The sequence below is a fragment of the Protopterus annectens genome, chromosome 5.part1 (genome assembly GCF_019279795.1).
Source record: "Protopterus annectens isolate FY-2018-M chromosome 5.part1, PAN1.0, whole genome shotgun sequence".
NCBI classification, from domain to species: Eukaryota; Metazoa; Chordata; order Ceratodontiformes; family Protopteridae; genus Protopterus; species Protopterus annectens.
The window spans coordinates 429,530,403-429,550,721 of record NC_056736.1 but is presented as its reverse complement, the minus strand read 5'-3'; the positions used below and the strand labels follow the sequence as shown (position 1 = coordinate 429,550,721).

General features: G+C 40.4%; 1 protein-coding gene across 2 annotated transcripts; it reads left to right on the top strand.

Annotated features, from left to right (window-relative positions):
- The first annotated feature begins 3,379 nt into the window (after window positions 1–3,379).
- LOC122803466 (olfactory receptor 2AT4-like) lies at window positions 3,380–12,030 on the top strand. Of its 2 annotated transcripts, XM_044073084.1 has the most exons (2): window positions 3,380–3,393; window positions 11,109–12,030. In XM_044073084.1, the coding sequence occupies exons 1-2, from the start codon at window positions 3,380–3,382 to the stop codon at window positions 12,028–12,030; spliced, it is 936 nt and encodes a 311-aa protein (XP_043929019.1). The 2 variants fall into 2 exon arrangements, with proteins under 2 accessions (XP_043929019.1, XP_043929018.1); XM_044073083.1 differs by lacking the exon at window positions 3,380–3,393 and having other exon boundaries at window positions 11,089–12,030.
- The last annotated feature ends 8,289 nt before the right edge of the window (window positions 12,031–20,319 follow it).

The window sequence follows — 20,319 nt, the reverse complement described above, 5'->3', positions numbered from 1 at the left end:
GAATGGCTACTGGTATAGTGCAGTACTGCAGGGATATCACTGACACTGGATTTCCTACATCTGTGTATCAGTTGAGGATACATCATGTAATAGGTTCATAGGTTCATACTAGGCTATCTGCCCTAGGGTAGTTATAAGCCTATCCAGACTGTGTTTGTCTTTTGACACCCATGTTAAATGAATTTTGATATGGCCTTTTTCCAGGTTAGTATACTCAGCCTCTGTGTAACAGTGACACAGAAGTGATACCCGGGGTAAACCTCCAATCTCCCATCCAGTCAGCAACATTCCTCTTGCAGAGAGTCATTAAGGGACTCTGCCTAACCTGGACTGCGATTTTATTCCAGAGTGAAGGGAGCCTCTGGGTTATGAATCTGTCCCTCCAGCATGTCCTATTTATGTAAGTGCTGAGGTGCAAGTGTCACGAGCACATACCTCCATGGAATTTGGATTTTCTGAGGTGCAGCATGTCCATTAATTCCAGGTTGGACATGGTTCTATATGTCAGGCATCTGTTTGAGCCCTTTGATCCCCTTGGTGATGTACTTTTGTGGTCTTTCCAGTGCTGCAGGCCAGGTGTCTGGTAAGGTACACCACAAAAGGGGCATTGTACTCAATTATGGGCCTGATGAGGGATGACTAAAGAGGCACGATGACCTCCTGTGATCTAGCTGTGAATCTCTTCATGATTAGGTGGCCTATATAAACTGTCTGTGTAACCACTACAACCATGTGGTTGTCAAATGACAGTTTGCTATTAACTCAGGTCCCCAGGTCCCTAATCATGTGTACAGTACTTAATGGCTTACCACCTATGTGTTAAGTTGTGGTCACTTGGTTTTTGCCAAAGGGGATGACTATACAGGTTTTGGCGTTTAGCTTGAGGCCATGGCTCTGGCATCAGCTGTCTGTTTCTATGAGGCCCTATTGGAGGATGCTTATATTGGTTGCTGAGTTGATTATGGTGCACAGTTTGCAGTCATCTGTGAACCTGCTTAGCCACAGTCCTTCTGTGTTGGCCTGTACCTCCGAGAAATATACCTGAGTGGGGTATTGTATCGAAGGCTTTTGCAAGGTCCAGGTAGGCTGTGTTGAACACCTTCCCTACGTCACTGGCCTGGGTGACTGTTTTAAAGACATCAACCAGGTTTAAGAGGCAGGATGTGCCCTCAACAAAGCCAAACTGGATAGGATCCAGTGTCTGTAGGTCCCCAATAACTTCATTTATGAGGTCTATGATGATCCTTTCCATAGCTTTGCAGACCAAGCTAGTCAGGTGTACAGGGCAATAGTTTCCAGGATCCGTTGAGGCACCACCTTTGTGGAGAGGGGTCACTTTTGCTGTACGCCACTCCTTGGCTACATATCCTGTAGTAAGGCTGGGATTGAACAGTACTTTTATGTTTGTGTTTAGTTCTTCTTGGAGTTCATGTAGGATGCAGCCTGGGGCACTGTCTGCTCCCATTGATGTTGTGTTTCTGCTTTGGAGAGGGCGACTGAGCATCTCAGATGTCAGGGGGGCATCACTCTGCTGGGATATATATTTGCCATTTTGGTGGGGAGGGGGGTGAGATGTTTGTGCTGAACCTGTCAGCAATGATGTTGGCAATGTATGTGGCTTAGGTGTATTCTGTGTCATTTAGGACAAATTCTGAGCATATGTGGGTGGGAATTCCCACCCAGATTCCTAACATAAGTAAAGAAAGCCTTGTGATTATCCTTTGTGCCTTGTGCAATATTTCTTTTGAAGCTGGCCTTAGACGATTTTATGAGTGCCCGTAATTTTTGTCCAAATACTGATCAGAGATGCCTTCCCTTTGTGGGATATTGGTCGATAATGTAGTAGCTTCCTCCTTCTATTGTTTTCTGTTATGTGGCTGGGGTCCACCAGAAAGGACGCTTGTCTTTGGAGGATTGGGTCTTGGTTATATTTGGAATTGCATGATCTGTGCATTCCTGGAGGTGTTCATAGAATGCGTTTATAAAGGATTCAGCAGTGTGGGCTGTATTTCCCACAGGCCCAGGGGCTTTGAAGGATTCCACCTCTGTCTCGGTTTTGAGCTGTGTGTAATTTGCTTTACACAACTTTTTCACTGTGGTTTTCTGTGCAGGGGCTGCGGTTGGTATGTGAATATACAGTGAGATTACTCTATGATGCCATCTTACCAGTGAGGGATACGCTTCTGGTCTGGAGCATAGAGTCCCCATGTTGGTGATGATCAGGTGCAGTATGTTTTCCCCTCTTGTGGGAGTGGTAACAAGTTGTTCCATAGCATTTGAGTTTATGAATTCTAGGAACCTTTGGCCTAGGGTGTTGGAGCTACAGTAATGCTCTCAGTCTATGTGTGGGTAGATGAAGTTGCCCAATATAATGTTGTTTGGAGACACCTTCATATATTCATGTGTTCTTAAGTAGGCCAAGTGGGTTTCCTGGGTTTAGGAGGGTGGTCTGTAGCAGGCTATGAACTGGAAGGCAGTTTTACCCACTGTTAGTTGCACGTGGATAGTCTGTGATGCGTCATGGTGTGGCACCAACCTGGGCGTGTGGGTATCCTTGACATTTATTGATACTCACCCTCCTTTCATAGTTAGTTCCATGTTTTGGGGCTGTAAAGCATGGTATGAGGTGTAACCTGGTAGTGCTAAGGTGCTCTTGGGAGCCTTGAACCAGGTTTCTGTCACTGCACAGATATCAACATTCTCCATGCTGAGTAGAGTTTGGACTGCATGCATCTTGCGGTTTACATGTCTGGCATTGAGTATCATTACTTCCATTTTCTTATCCCATGTGCTACCTATGTAGGTGGGTTTGTGTTTTCAGCCTTACCACCAGAATGCCAAGATGTGCAGACATTACACTGTTGGAATTAACACTGGTGTATAAAAAACTACAATAACAATCATACTGTTAATGCATCAGGCATGCTGGGATATACCCACAATTATATTATTACACTGTATTGTTAACAACATGATAATATTACTACAGTTCTATGTAGTCACCCTGTGCATCAGCACCATGCTATCCTGTTCCTGCATCAATATTACAGATTGCAGGAGGTGGAACAGTTTCATCATATGCACAGGGTGTGTACTTGGTATGCCAGAGTCTGCCATTGACACATCCAATTGACATGTATGTGTGTGTGTGTGTGTTAGTGAGGGACAACAGTACAACATGGGGCAATGTTGATGCAGTGTGTGTGTGTATGTGTTAGCCCTAGGTGTTAGCATTATGCATGTGTGTATGCATGCACACAGTTCCGCCTCATGGCTGCCATATACGGGTGTTTGTGGACAGCCACAGACTGTACCTGCCAGGTCATACAGATCACTGTCTCTGGCCATGGACACAGTACCTGTGCCTGGCAGGGGTGCTATGGACAGTATCAGGTACTAAGCCAGACTGGGTACTGTCATCAGAAGCAGTTGGTTGATGACTGGACACATGTCCCTGCTGGGACTGTCCAGAGCCATGTGCACGTGGTCTTTTAGGGCGGTCTGATGATAGCACAGACCCAGCATTGCTGGGGCTGGTACTGGCACTATGGGAGTGGCTGCAAGTTTGTTGTCATCCCCGATGACTGCCAGCTGCTGATGTTGCTGGCATACGTCCACATCGACGCCTCAACCATCCTGCATTGCCCTGGCTCATGGACATGTAGTTGTGGAACAGATCTAATGTGTCCCCCCAACGTCTGTCAATGACCTCGCTGACAGTATGGATGGCAGCCGCTACGTCACGCATAGTTTCATTCATAGCAGTGCGATGTGCTCTAAGCTCCCTCAGACCCTGTCTGGTGTACCGTTCCATACGTGCCTGTGCCTGCATTACAGCTGGGAACATAGCTGAGGTTGAAAGACCTCTGTGGGCACGTCTTACATGGGCAGTATGACCACGGATGCTCCCACGAGAACCCCTGGACATCTGCCTGTGTGTTACTATGTCTGGACTCTGGCCATGGCTGCTGTGAGCGGGTGCATGCACCACTGATACCACATTACCCTGGTCAATGCCCACTGTATGCTGTCCCTCAGCTAAGGACATTGGAGACAATGGATGTATCGGCAGGATGACTGTGCGCATTGATGGGGTTGACTGCTGTGTACTGTTGATTGGCTGACCAACAACAGACCCTGTCACATCTCCCTGTGCCATTGCACATGTATCATCATTATCACTATCCCCAGCAGTGGCTTCAGGTTCCCTGCTGCACGCCAACAGAGCAACATCAAAACCTGTGAGAGGAAGACAGGAAACACATTTTACAATGTGTACACAATGTTACCACAGATGCACACAGGCACATGCACACATGCACATGGGCACATGCACACATGCACACGGGCACATGCACACATGCACATGGGCACATGCACACATGCACATGCACACTTGGGCACATGCACACGGGCACATGGGCACATGCACACGGGCACATGCACACATGCACACATGCACACTCCTCAGTACATGAGATACAAACACACACACACCTGCAATCCAACACATACACAATACTGTTTGAAGGTATTATTACTATTATTATCATTAGTATTAATAGCATTGTTATTACACACTTACCAGCATGGATTGGCTGCCTTGCTGTTACTCCAGAGGGACCTGCACAAATAAGACAGTTCTCAGTACAACTGTCATGGCTTAGTGGTTTAGTACTTTGACTATGGTGCACAGTATCCTGGGTTCGTGCCTGGACATTGCTTTTTTTTTATTTTACTACTGTCTAGACAGGCTAGGAGGTGTGTCTGTGTAAAGGCGGTTTTGATACAGCTTGCTCAATGTTGCCCACCGGTAAGCCAGTTGGAGCGCTGCACAGCTCTGCGCAAACGGCTTATGCTGGGTAACACATTATTTGGCTGTGAGCACGCATATTATGCTGTGTGAAGTGTTGCTCAGATATGGGCACCCATTTTAAGTGTGTTAAAGCACTGCTCAACTCCGGGCACTCATATTACACCTGTTAAACCGCTGCTCACCTGCAAGCAGTCATACTCAGCTTGTTAGAGCGCAGCTCAGCTATGGGCACTTATAAAATTTTTTTTTATTTTATTGTCTCGGATTTCTTCAAAAATACATGGCCCATTTCATTACATTTTACTTAAATTATAGTTATACATATATACATATATGTCAGGGGATTGTTTCATGCTTATTTAACTAAATATAGAAAATGATGTTGTGGGGGCTCGAACCATGACTACCTCCTCTTTGGCCAACGTCTCTACCGCTACGCTATTGCTACTTGGTTTAATTTGCATATTTAGATCTTATATGCTTTTCAATGACTGCTAACTGTGGCTGAGCGGAGGGCATACCCGCGCAACCGAGCGCAACTACAGGCAAACATTTTTGAAATTATAAAAAAAAATTAAACTGTTATTTTTACGTTTTACATTACAGTTGGGTTTATAGTCTGTGGGGGTGTTGTGTTTCTTGACATTTCCACGTACTCGCTCGTGGGAGGTTACTTTCAGGACTCTGACTCTTCTGGGGGCGTGTCCCTTTGCAGAACTTGCCATTCTGACACGCCCCTACTTTCCTACATGGACCGTGTTAGCCTAGGGTGTGATTCAGCATGCCCTCATGCATATGCATGGCATGCTGACGTCATACCGTTTAACTGCAGCCTCCGTGTAAGACACGTTAACTCTTACATGGAGGCTTTGTGAATCCTGCCCATTATATATATATGTATATACAGAAGATATAGATATATGTGTGTATATATATATATATATATATATATATATATATATATATATATGGGTCTTCTTCTAAATTTCAAAGTTTCAAAACATTGAACTTCTTATGGTCGAGACAAAGTTTGCAGTCTGCTGGTGGCACACACGGTCTATTGACAGTGCTCACAGAACTAAATGCATGATGATGCCATAAGATGGTATGTTACACTTACTGGGTTTTATGTCACTCCACACATGTAATGTGATACTCTCCTGTTAATATGTGCACTTGGTTGATATAGGTGCATACTTTGCAAATATTGCTATAGCAGTGTTTCAGTGTTGTATTTCTTTTGGCATAAATGCCGTATCAGGGTATTTCCTATGCGTGTGACATTTTTGGTTCACAAACTCCCTTTGACACTCTGCCCTTTTTAATTTCTCCAAGTCTTTTGGGTTTCTGATACTATGACAGGAATGGACCCCATTCCTATGTCAAAGTATGATTAAAGTTCATGAAATTAGTATTGTTTCACTCTTTGATGTTAGTCAAAAGTGCTCTTCGCAGCATCCGCAATGTGCACAGTAATGACTCCTTCTGCAATTCATATGGTGTTACATGAATTGGTAACATATCTAAAGATGATTGTAAATTCTTTTTTATAAGACCAGTTGCTCCTACTACTATTGAAACTGTCTGGGTATCTTTCTTCCACATGGCTCTCATTTCTGCCTTCAGATTAAGGTATTTTATGGCTTTCTGTCTCTCTGTACACAAGACACTGTAGTCACTGGATGTGGCAATTTCAATGGTCAATGCTACTTTTGTCTTCTTTTCTTGGACCACTATATCAGGTTTTCTAGTATTTATCTTTTGAATTGTTGGTATTGGGTGATTCCATGTGATATATACTTCATCATTTTCTATGATTCTTTGTGGCTCATGTTTCCAGTGTTTTTCAGCCACTTCAGTACTATAATGTTTGCACAATCTCCAGTGTAACAGTCTCGCCACATTATTAGGCCTTTCAGTATACAGTCCCTTTGCCCTTGTGTATGGAATTTTATGATACTTTATGTCCCTTGTGTTACCCAGTTGTCTTAACATTCCTATAATTTATGCTTCTTGTGTTCACCTCTGTGTAGCCTGTCTCCTTGTTATATCTCATTAGCTGCAAGGACTGATGTTCAATATGTTGATTCTGTCATTGTATTGCGGTATCATATCAATGGCACATGTAATGCATTACTGTATTTTTCAGCCTTGCAACTTTATTATGACACTAATGTATTGTGCCTATCCTTGTCTTCGAACATATGTACATCTTCACTGTCTATTAAACATTTATATTTCTGACCTATTTTCCTTCTGCATAAACTGCCTGCATTGCTTTGCATAGCTGTATGTTTGTTTGCCCCAAAAAGAGACAACACACAGATCAACCATAGCCTGTAATAATATAAATGATTACTGCTCCAGCAAACATGTATACATGACTGTCCTTTGAGCAGTCATACACATTTACATGTACTATTGTCATTTCTTTTTTTGAGTGTGGAACCTGGTCTCTTCTCTTTGCATGGCATTATATGGGTGAGTGATATTTTCCCCTTATTTTTTATATACCTATGCTAATTTCTGTTTGCATATTGTGCAGTACTGTGTTGATTGTGTCTTTTGAACACAGACATGTTAATGGCCATTGCAGATGCATGAAACACAAGTGTCAGACATTAGTCCTTTGTAGTATGCACCTTGCAGGGAATTTTCAGCCCATCTTGTGCTGGAGACAAAAGCACATGCAATGTTTTTACAAAAAACATGCCTCTGCTGTGTTTTTATGAGACTGCTATTTCAGTCATGCATTTCTTTACTACTGTGAACATATTCAGTCCATTTCCTTTCATCCTTATAGCTTTTTGGTATTTATCAAACATTTACATGGCATATGTCTATGTTTTTATGCATGTCTGTGTACTCTGTCTTTGTTGGCCTGTAGGTATACTCTTCTATTTGGGAGTTGTGGCATCGTGACAGGCTGTTATACACATGTAGTTCATTTACAAAGAGCATGGTGATCATTGTGTTGTTTCCGCCTATGTTCATGTCTAACGTGTACTGCAGTTCTGCTAATCCCCAGTTAATATTCTATGTCATATGCCTACTGTCAGTCATACTCCTTTTTATATGACAGAACAACAGTTTGCAACATCTCAGCACTGCTTTGTGCATTGGCCAGTAATGTATTATTGAGATGCACCATGTCAGGTCTATATCCCTATCCTGTTAGCCATCCTTCTTTCGCCTGTGTTCTGTAGTCCATGTGTGCTGCTTGTAGAGCTCAACTATCCTTTCAATATATTCTCATTTTTTGCACTCTTATATTTTGCTACGTGAAAAAGGTATGTACCTGACATTTTCTCCACTTCCTCTTTATCTGTTTTTTTTCCATACCCTCCATTCCTCAAAAAAATAAAAAAATGGGGCCTATTCCCAAAAAAACAAGAATTGCTCATGGCTCTCTGACTCTCCCTTTGACCTCCCTATGTAGTCATCCAGTTTATTAGCCACTCTTCTTCACTCTTACACCATATCTGCTTTACTATCACCCTGTCTCTTGGGTGTAGGCATAACGTATTCCCCATACATGTCTCGTTCCCACAGTTTGCTGTAATTATTTTTTGTTTTTATTTAATTTTTTGCAGACTATGACAGATTCTGCAAATAAAATAAGTATGGTGTTTGTGTGTGTGTGTGTGTGTGTGTGTGTGTGTGTGTGTGTGTGTGTGTGTGTGTGTGTGTGTGTGTGTGTAAATACCACTCTCTTAGGTCTTCTCTAATATGATCTTTTAAAAGTATGAATGGGTCCAATCTCCATAGGCATGAGAGAGCATTGTACTGCAAGAGATACCCATATTCACGTTCTAGGTTTCAGTACTTTCCAATTATCTATTCTGGGCACATTATCATTGCTCAGACAAGTTGTTATGCTGTTTTAGTTTTTATTAATATATAAATCTGAAAAGATGTATGTTAAAAGAAAAAAATAGGTTTCTGTGTCACAATAAACACTACAGAGTATTTTGACTGCTTTGTATTTATGCATCCTGTTTGGAGTAAAAGAATAAATAAATTGACACATATTACTCAAAAATGTTATTTCTATCATGTCACAGCAGAAACATGATTAATAGTTGTATCAAGCATGAATAAACTGAATGAGTCATTGAATTAATGCATTAATACAAGTAGAAATAAAAGAAAGAAATATAACCAGATATCCTGAAGTACATTTGTTTTTTTTTTTTGCAGCCAAATATATCTGGAAGGCTAGCTGTAAAAGAATTATAAGGTCGTCTAAGAATTATGGAAGTGTTAAAAAAGACCAGTTTGCACTGTAAGCATTTTAAGTCTGGCAATGGTCACTTTTTCAGCTGATTTTTCTTTCAGTTATCCAATGTGTAACCTGGAGAATACCTTAAAGGCATTGATTACACTATAATTGATATAAACTGTATTTGCTCAGAGCTGTTGCTTTCTTTCCATTTACTCCATAGGGAATTTAATAGAGTATAAAATAATTTCTCTTAGCAGTGATAAGATCACAGAGTTATTCCTAGAAGAACATAAGGACTCTTGTAACCCTCACAGAACATGAGTAAACAGGTATGTTTTTTAGCACAGTGCCAATGTACGATTAAAATATAGATGTATAACATAATAGTGAGTGCTTTCTTTTGCACATAATGAAACACTGACATTCTGGAAATTAACCTCTTTATTCATCTAACTTACTAGTTGCAAATGTCATTGTACAAGACATATAAATGCAAAAGCTATTGTGTAAAAAAGGAAATAATCTTCATCATGTATCTGTTTGCACTTATCTATAATAGGTAGAGGGATAAGATACAGGGTATTTTTACTTAACAAAAAGTTCTGTGTTAATCATACTTAAAATACTAGGGCCAATATACTTCAGGGAAATGCATGTCTAGCCTTCTGAATATCCTCAAGGTTCACAAGCCTACTGGTACTTATGACCCTGTTGGTTGCAGTCTAGGGGAAACGGCCATGTTCGCTAACCCTGTGTCTGTGGTCTGTTCTGTCTTGTATGTTTAGTGACTGCAAAAGTATAAAATGAGATTCTTGAAAAACAACAGACTAAAACAAACAAAAAAAAAATCCAAGAATGAAGTTTCTGTGCTGTTTTATCTTTTTATTCTGCTGCTTCTGAAATGATTAATGACATAAAATGTAAAATGTCATGCACACTTACGTCTAAAGATTCAGAAGGCTACCTACCATTGTATTCTACAAACCTGAAATGTAGATGAATAAATTATATACACTCCTAGAAAAATTAGAAAATATTGACAAGCCAGAAATTAACACTTCTAGAATGTTAACATATGCATATTTACTGATAATAGTGGTTATCTCAGTAACAGATCAATGGCTTACATAATTATGAACTGCACTGTCTTTGTAGGTGTAATGTTTTGCCAGTTTTATAAACACATGGTTACCTTTAGGCAAAGTGAAGTGGCTAAAAATGTGTGTATACTGCACATTAAAATGACATAATATGATCCCATTACTGCAATATGAGTAGATGGCATAGCTGATTTTAATAACTACTCTACATGCACTATTAACAACTGCTGTCATAACATGAAAGAAATATTGATATTACTTTATGTTTTTAACACACATGCACACAAATACTGTAGACAAAACTTTGTTCAGGTAGCAGATGGTGTTGAACAATAAATCTTAAAATCAAAAACAAAAAATAATTGTATGTTAAATGTTGGAATTATATTGTTTACCAAACAGAAAACCAACTAAATGAAAGTGCAACACTTTGAAAATCTAAAAATCACCTCAAAGCTGCAATTGTCTTTAATAACTGACAGACCACTAGATGATGCTGATGTAATAGGGGACCCATTTTTAAACTTGGATAAGTGGCTGATATTACTACATATCCTGTTAATGAGCCATCTGCTACATTAATCCCTGACTCCACTACTGCGCTTTGAGATCTTTTATGTATATTGTTAAAGTAATACATTTACATATATCTGGATTATTAGTTCTGTAACAAAGTGCAAGTAAGATCTTAGATAATGCCTTATAGAAAGCCTGTGCAAGCAGATTTCCTGAACTGTACCCAGTTTGTTTCCTTAAGCCAAGGATTTATTTTGGTTTACAGATCATCATAAACCAGCATGGTACACATAACACTGAATACTACCTGATTCATTATTATGATCTGTTTCTGTAAATTCAGCAGATTTTATTACATTGCAAAGGCAAAAATCTGTGTTTTATGGTTAGACTGTTTTTTTTTCCTTCTAGGTTGCCGATCAGAACTCGCAATGACACCTGAGAATAACAGTACTTCCCGTGTGACAGAATTTATACTACTTGGATTTCCATATCTTCAGGACTACTCACTTGCATTGTTCTTCATGTTTCTGCTAATCTATATAATTATCATCACGGGAAATACTGCCATCCTTGTTGCAGTGACAAGAGCTCAGAGGCTGCATACACCTATGTATTTTTTCCTCAGCAACTTGGCTATAGTTGATATATTACTTACAAATACAACTATTCCAAAGATGCTTTCCCTGTTTCTGCACAATGCCAATACAATTTCATTTAGTGCATGCTTCATTCAAGTGTATATTTTACATTCATTAGGTGTGACAGAAGGCTTGCTTCTTGTGGTTATGGCATATGATCGCTATGTAGCCATATGCAATCCATTACGATATACTGTAATCATGTCCAACAAAGTTAACATTTTGATGACAGCAACAAGCTGGATTATATCTTTCATTATTATAGCAGGACCAATAATCAAAGCACTAGAATTACCTTTCTGTGGGCCTAACAGTATAAATCATTGCTTCTGTGATCACTTGTTTGTTATAAGATTAGCATGTGCAGACATATCACTTCACACATATATTGGTTTCTCTATTGCAATGGCAGTTGCTATAGTTCCCCTCACTTTAGTTGGATACTCATACATTAAAATTATCAAGTCTGTATTAAATATATGTTCTTCTGAGGATCGCTGGAAGGTGTTTTCCACTTGCAGCTCTCACTTGATGGTTGTAGTTATATATTATTTATCCATTGGTGTTACATATATATCTTATAGAGTTGAAGGGAGTAGTGATGAATTCCATGCTATTGGTACAGTGTTTTTCACAATTCTGACTCCTATGTTAAACCCTATTATTTATACTTTAAGAAATAAAGATGTTAAGGACACTCTTATGAAAATGTTTATAGTAAAACTAAGTTAGAATTAAAGTATGTGTACCCTCATGTTTTTTTAGAAAGAGCAAAAATCATTAACATAATTGCCTTGTGATTCTTCAGTGTTAAACATACACAACAGTATTTTTTTATTTATTGGAATTTGATAACTGGGTAAGAGGGCTAATAGACTGACTCTTTTCATTCACCACCCAAGCTCCAAGGTAGCAGCAAACAGAAGTGACTTCCTAATGTACATTTCAGAAGTAAAGTAGCATTAAACAAAATAATATTCAGACTTTTAGATAACCCAGTGCTATAATCATAGTAGAAGTAGCATTTGAACAATGTATATCATTTTTAGTAAAAGGAATCTTTTTCAGCAAAAACTATTTGCAATGTTTAAGACAATTTTGCCCCATATTAATATTTACAATATTCATAACAGAAATTTTGATGAAGACGAGGCTATAGAGGTTATAGCTGTGCCGGTGTTGTGATTCCTTGTTGCTTAACCTGTGCTGCTGAAACAGTTGAGAATATCCCAAAATGGCATCAGTACTGAGTCAATATGAAACAAATGTACGATTTTGCTTTTCCTGCAGACATTGGTGCATATGTATATAACTGAGCTTCCTATTAAAAAAAAAAAAAAAAAAAAACAGGGAGTCATTGCTTCTAGTCTATGAGAAGTTGAGTCTAGGATAAGAGATGAGACTATGCTTTAAGTCAATAAATTGTTAAATGATGCAACTTAATCTGGCTCTTCTGATCTTTTAACATTGTTCCTAACTGAGTCTTTAATACAATAGACCTAATGGACAAGGAGGGAATTTTCTACATCTTTTGTCTCTATTATCCTTTTCCTTTAACTCTCGCATGATTTACTCCCTTCCTTGATAGAATAAGTAGTTGGTTAACATAATGCCATTTTAGTAGTGGCATTAAACATGACTGGCTAAGCCTTTTACAGGATATAATAAATGTAAGTATATTTTTTATCACTTCATATTACTATATTTCTAAATTCAACCAGTCATTGGAGTCCCTTGTCATCTTCATATTCCATTTCTGACATCTTAATCACAAATACTCCATAAAACTGCATTAACATAAATTTATTCCTAATTATTTTTCTGAACACTGCTCCTTTTCTACTGGGCCTTCAACATGTCCAGTGTTTAATTAATTTACACTATTTGATGTATATTTATATTTATATCTATATATATATATCCTATATATAGGATCTGCTCTTTATCAAGCTCACACTCTTCATTAACTCGTGTTAATCTCTAGCGATTCCCTCCCTGTCACCAGGTTTCTCATTATAAAGCATTTCTTTTTGTTTTTTTAAGTGAATGATCACTTATTATACATGTTACTGTTGTCCACAGTTAATTTCTTCTAGACATTAGAAACACTCCTATAATAGCCTTGTCTAGAAAAATTTCCCTTATACATTTTTAATAGACAATTGCAATTTATTTAGCCAATAATTCAACAACTTTTTGAACTATTAATCACTTTTAGAGAAAGACAAAAGCACAGATACCAGATGAAGAGCTCGGTCTTCAGCTCAGAGCCAATAGAATGCATAAAAAGTTGAACTGCCACAATAGAAGGAAAATTCTTTATTACAAGGACAAAGTGAACGCTTTCATGACCTTCCAGGTTGCTTCATCAGACTTAATAAAACATCCCATGCCTTCCTTGATATATATATATATATATATATATATATATATATATATATATATATATATATATATATATGTATATATACTTTCAAAGTGACCAAGCAGTTAAGACAAACAATTAAATATTTATATCAGACTCAATTAATTTAAAAATAATAGAAAAAACATAAATAGACATAAAACTGCTTAAAAACAGTATGCAAGTTCAAGTATGAATGCCTATAGGACCATGTAGAAGGGAATTAGTGCTTTAAGGCTCTTGTCTTTAAAAAATGGTTTCAAAGGAGTAGTTTCATTAATGCCTGGGGGTTTATCTGCATTTAGTTGCAGAAACCATTTTTGCTCAGCTTCTTCTGTTCTATTTCTAATGCCACCCCCTCTGAAATTTTCTTCAAGAACTAAAAACATGGTGCATCCTTTCAGCTGCGACATGTTTAGCTAGGGCACTATGTCTCTCATATGTTCTAAAATGCATTATTTCAGCATTCTATTAGTCTTGCCCACATAAAAAACTTTACAATATTGGCAAAAACTAAGATAGACTATATTTCTACTCCTGCAGTCTGAATAGAAATTACATTCAATTCTAAACTTTTGCTGTGGATGTACAAAAATGCTACAAGAGAAAATGTGCTTACAAGCTCTGCAGTTCCTGCACATATATGTCCCTATCCTATCTGATGTGTTCAGGGACTTAAATGTTTGGGTTTTATATCATAGCTGCCTTTTAAGTGATTTTTTTGTTTGCAAATGAAAAGTGGGGTCCAGAGTCTATAATGCCTTCAAGTTCTTTAGTGACTAACAATATGTTCCACTTCTTCCTAAATATGTCACAAAATTGACTGACATCACTTGCATATGTGATGGGGAACCTGAGTTTCACATCCCTAGAGTCAGTTTCAGGGTTATCTCTTATAGTTTGGATACTTACACATTATCGCAACCAGATTTTTACGGAGGCGTTAGCGTGACTGTTCTCGGGCAGCAAATGCATGCAATACTGAGAAGGGTTTTTAAAGTGCAAGTACTATTGTTTCATAATTCCTGCAAAATTCCTGTTCCTGTTTACCGCGCATTACCAACCTTAACTGTCAGTGAAGTGAAATGAAAATAAGTGGTACTATAATAATGTCCTTACAGCTAGTCCAGACAAGTCATCATTCATCAGAATTACATATACCAAGAGACCACGGCTCATACTTGTTGGACTGTGACTTTCAGGTCTGTTAGGGTTTCCTTACTTTTGTGTTGAGACTTTCCACAGCTCAGCATATATTTCAGGTCAACATAGTTCTTCAGTGGTCATGGTGCATTTCTGCAGTTATTCTTCTGCCGTGACTTGTCTGTATCAGTGTACAATGCTATCCGTGAAAAGGGAAGTTTCCCACACTCCACAGATGTTACCTCTCTTGTCCATCATAAAATGTTTTTGCCCTAAATCACTTGGCATTGCAGTCAGTAATTGAAAACAATGAACATTGCAGGTAGTCAGCAGAGCCATGTGTTACCATTTCATACCACCTGAAAAGTGCGATTGCAGACCAACGTTTTTAGCAATACACATAACTTTACATTGTATACTTGCTCGGGTTGTCTCAACTCCCATTTCCAGGACAGTACAATATAGCATGCAGGTTGAAATAATTGCATATCACGTTTTTTTTACAGCATGTGCTGCCCCAAGAAAGAACCGCGCAGCAGCTGGGCTTGAATGTAGATAAATGCTGCCTGTGAAGTGCAGAAAGAAAGATAAGCACTATGCTTTTTTTTCAATTTTATTGGCATCACTACAGAGAATACAGTGTTGCAGTATATGGATACATTACTCCACGTCAACATTAATGACAATATTTCAAGATCATTATGCGCTTTTCGCAAGCACGAATATCTGTTTGCGATAATTCGTAACTACCATAGTTTTCTCTGAGAAGTAAGGTCTACCCTTCCTTTGACATTCTTGATATACCCATTCTATGGTGGTGTCTTGTTCTATCTGGTTATATCTTCTATCAAGTAGTTCTCCTTTTAACACTTCCACAGACCTCTCCAACTCATCGTTTTTACTATGTAATCTTGAGGCTCTCAGGAACTGCCCTTTCATAACGTTTTTGGTAACATGTCTTGGATGCATGTTATTTTTATGTAATATGTAATTCTTTCTACTTGGTTTTCTATACAGGCTGGTAGACATCTGCCCCATTTCTGATTTTAATGGTGTCATTGTGTGTAGGTACTCTAAGAATCTACCCAGCATCTCTATTGAGTTTTCCCATAGAAAAAACATCATCCACAAAACGTGCATACCACAGAATATATTTGCTAAATTAATTTCCCTGTAGTAAAAATGTTTCTTCCCATTGGACTAAAGTTAGGTTGGCATAGCTGTTTGCACAAGCTGTGCCCATAGCTCCGCCAGCCTTTTGTAGGTAAAAGTCTTCTTTAAAGACAAAAACATTATTGTTCAAAATTATTTAAAGCAGACTGCATAACAGATTCACTTTATCATTAGATGAATCACATTTAGAACATAGCAAGCTCCTAATATTCTCTATTCCCCACTGATTTGGAATCAGTGTGAAAAGCGATGTAATATCTAAGGTTACAAGCAGATACTCTTTGTTTATCAAATTTGTCTTTCTATACAATGTTTGGAAAAAAAGATTTTCCGCCGGATTCTCAAAAGCCTGCATGGAGTGCAAGATGAGTGCAGTAGCTAACGCAGGCAATATGTCTGCCGTGCGATCCAGGAACAGCCGGCAGGGGTGCGCATGAGAGCTCCAGCACTAATCGTGCATGGACTAAGCCCTGGTATGGAAATCACCTAATTTGCTGGAGAAATCCATGCAAATGAGGTGATATTGCAATCCAGGAAGCTTGCAATAGTCCGTGCAAGACAAGTGCAATCTGAAGAAATGTACTCTGTTAGTAACCGAGTACATTTCTGCAAATTCCAAAATGGAGCTATGACAACTCCAAATAAAGGCTGCATATTATTAAGGAAGCATGCCAATAGCCAAGTAGAAGGCCATTGGCATTGCAAACTGTTTAAAAAATAAATAAAACAACTTTTTTTTTTTTCACTGATCTCGGCTGTTTAAGCATAGGGCAGTGGCGCGCAAATGGGATCGGGGGGAAAATAAGAAAATAAACTGAAAATGAGGATTCTAACAAAAATCAGTATGCTGCCATGCAAGTCAATGGCAGGCAAAAGACAACCTGGTTAGTGAGTAGTGGTTGCTAAGTGGGGAGGCTCAGTGTGGGACATGTAATTATGCATTAGAAGGCAATCATATGCAAATCAGGGAAAGGTTAGTGAATCACAGATTTTCCCTGGGTGTGTCTCAAGAGAAAAGAGTATAAATAGCTGGGTGCAAGACTAGGATATAGGTGACATCATGGGAGGGGGTGTCAGGCATACTGTAAGCAGATTTGGAGACCTGTGGCTCAGGATTGCTCCTAGGTTAGCACAGCTAAGCTAGGGGTGTGTCTAAACCTGCCTAGCATACTTTACAAAGTGTAAACGGGTGTGCGTGCCGTGCACCAGGTTTTACAGGAATAAAAAGGAAGTTAAACCAGGAAAAAGCAGCTCTGTGTACATATGAGCACTCCATTTGTGTGGCATGCCCATGGGTTTAAACAGGTAGGCAACAGGAAGGGAAAACAGCAGTAGGAAGGTAATCAAGGAGAACTAGCTTAGCTGACAGGTGAAATGTATCAGAAACAGCAAATTACACAGGCAGCAGATCAGCCCAGCCCAGCACACCACTATAAACTATGCAAACACCTTCCCCCCTTGTTTTTCCCAAAAACTCTGCACCACCAGTGTATACAGACGGGGAAATTTTATAAAATGAAAGCAAGAGAAAAAATGTTAGGGGCTGCCTCTGCTATCATAAATCAGAATGTGCAAGAGGCTGAGGGTGGCAAGGATGTGAATGCTGCTGAGCAACCCACAGTGAGGAGACGGAGAAGAGTGTACAGACCCAGGGTAACCTACCAAGGGCTACATGAGCTGGAGATAGTGGAGCACTTTAGGGTGGACAGGGACATTCTACAGCAAACTGTTGAGCTGTGCCAGCCACGCCTCACACACAGAACTAACAGAGGGTGAACCCATCTCAATGGTATGTGTAGGCCTAAGAATGCTAGCTACAGGTACCTTCCAAAGGCCAACTGGGGATATGATGGGGATTTCACAGGCATCAGCATCTAGGGTACTCCACCAGTTCCTGGATGCCATGTCAGCACATGTCAGTGAGCATGTATATTTCCCCATCACCCATGAGGCGTTGGCCAGCAATATATGTCTCTTCCACCAAATAGCAGAATACTCAGAGATAGTGGGTGCAATAGACTGCAGGTACATATGCATTAAAGCACCACCAGGTGAGCAGGGTAGGATCTACAGCAACCGCACGGGCTTCCCCTCCATCAACTGCCAGGTCGTGTGCAATGGCCAGGGCATAATAATGAATGTGTGTGCTGGCTGCCCTGGACGCTACCACGATTCACACATCTGGCATCTGATACAGCTGTACCAGACATTTGCCAATGGGGACATCTCACATGGTAACCTAGTGGGGGATGCTGGATATGCACTGGAGCCATTTCTGATGACACCCATCAGAAATGCACACACACCCGAACAAGAACTCCATAATGACGGACACGCACAGACACGAATCATAATAGAGTGTGTGTTTGGGATGCTCAAGTCATGGTTCCAGTGCCTGGACACATCTGGTGGAGCCTTGCAGTACTCACCAATTACATGTACCCAAATTGTCCTTGTATATGCCATAATACACAATATGATCCTGTGGAAACAGCTGTAGCAGGAACAGCATGGGGCAGGGCCACACAGCCCCCAACCAGTGCCAAGGCTGCACAGGTGCAGAGTGACTCAGAGGAGGAACAACCTGAGCCTGCCCCAGTAGGCAGAAGGAGGTGTGCCCAGTATGCCCTGGCCTTGGCAAAGAGACAATGCGTAGCACATGCACTGACACAGTAGGGACCTAGGGAATGACATCTCTCTCCAACTCGCACATACAGTAAAAGGGATGCCAAACATGACACTACCTGTGTTCAACCATGTATTGAGAGTGCACTATGTGTATCCCACATAGGCAGCCCTGCATCACCACCCTCAATACTGGGACACCCACAAGGTAAGTGACCCACACATGCCAGTCGTGAGGGCACATACCCAACAACAGTCACAGCCAGCAGGATAGGTGTAGACAAACACAAACAAATGCTCTACTATGGCCTCTGAATGAGCCCCATGGGCAACCCCTACCCCAGCCCTACACAGACAGACTACAGCAGGCCAGCCAGTTGGATGTAAGTTGTGAAGGCTAGGAAGTCAGAAACTAATATGTAGGTAGTGAATGCAACGATCTGTAGTACACTGGTATGCCTCTAGCCAGTACGATAGGTAAGACTACAGACTGGAATGGTGTACCTGACATACCAGTACAGTCCTAGCAACTGTGTAAAAGTGTAAGGTGTGCCCCACCATCCTATGTACACTTATAGTAACAGTCAGGTGTGCCCCCCCACCCCTGTGTAGAAATGTAGAAACAGTTTGGTGTCCCCCTGCTATGCAAAAATGTAGCAACAGTCAATGCCAAATGACTGATGTATACCCTGCAGACACAGCATGCTACCTGTCAGTGTACAACACAAAGGTCTGCACTGCACTACAAACCATCTGGACTTGATCCACACATGCAATATAGATGGCCATACTGGGCATACTCACACAGTGAGAGGAATGAAGGCGATGTCAGTCAACAACATACTGAAAGCCCATACTGGGCATGCTCACACACAAGAAGGCCATGTCAGCAAGCAACAGTGGACCAGATATATCTGGCAGTTGCAGTTCTCAGTGCAGACACATCAGTATGCACCACTCCTGCTATGCACATACAGTGGATAGGAATACAGACATATATGTAAGGACAAAACACTATAATAAGCCAAAGGTAGATGGATATAGATGTGTTGAAGAGGGTGACCATGACAAGGCCCCATCTGGGCCTGTCCCACACAGCACACAGCCAAAGGGCCCCAAACACATGAGGTGCAGGGTTCACTCACTGCAGCTACTAGCCACCAGTATCTGTCAGCATGAGGTCGTGTTGCACATGCCAGCTGTGCAACATGACTGTACAAGGAAGCTGTCACCTAGTAGCTGTAAACACGTATCTGTGGCATATGACCACGTGTGTACCCGCATGTGGCATGTCAACCTCTACATGAATGGGTTATGGCCCATGCACAGACCGCCCTTCCCATAACAGTATCATGACAAGCCTGCTGAGGTCATCCTATGTGAAATACACCTTTGGGGGAGCTGTAGCTTAGTAATCCCCATAGCGCGGCCCATAACTGTGTACTGCTGTACTGATAAACTAGTTAGGAAGTAGTCCTAACTCCAGACTTGGCAACTGTGTGAGTGTGTGCATGTGTGCGTGTCTCGGTCTTTGCCTGTGTAGAGAGAAATGCTTTCTAGGCTACTCACACTCAGTACAGTTCATATACAGAACATTGGCAAGGTTGCAGATGTCATGCACCGAGAAATACACCTTTGGGGAAATCATAACCCAGTAATCTCCGTAGTGCTTCTTG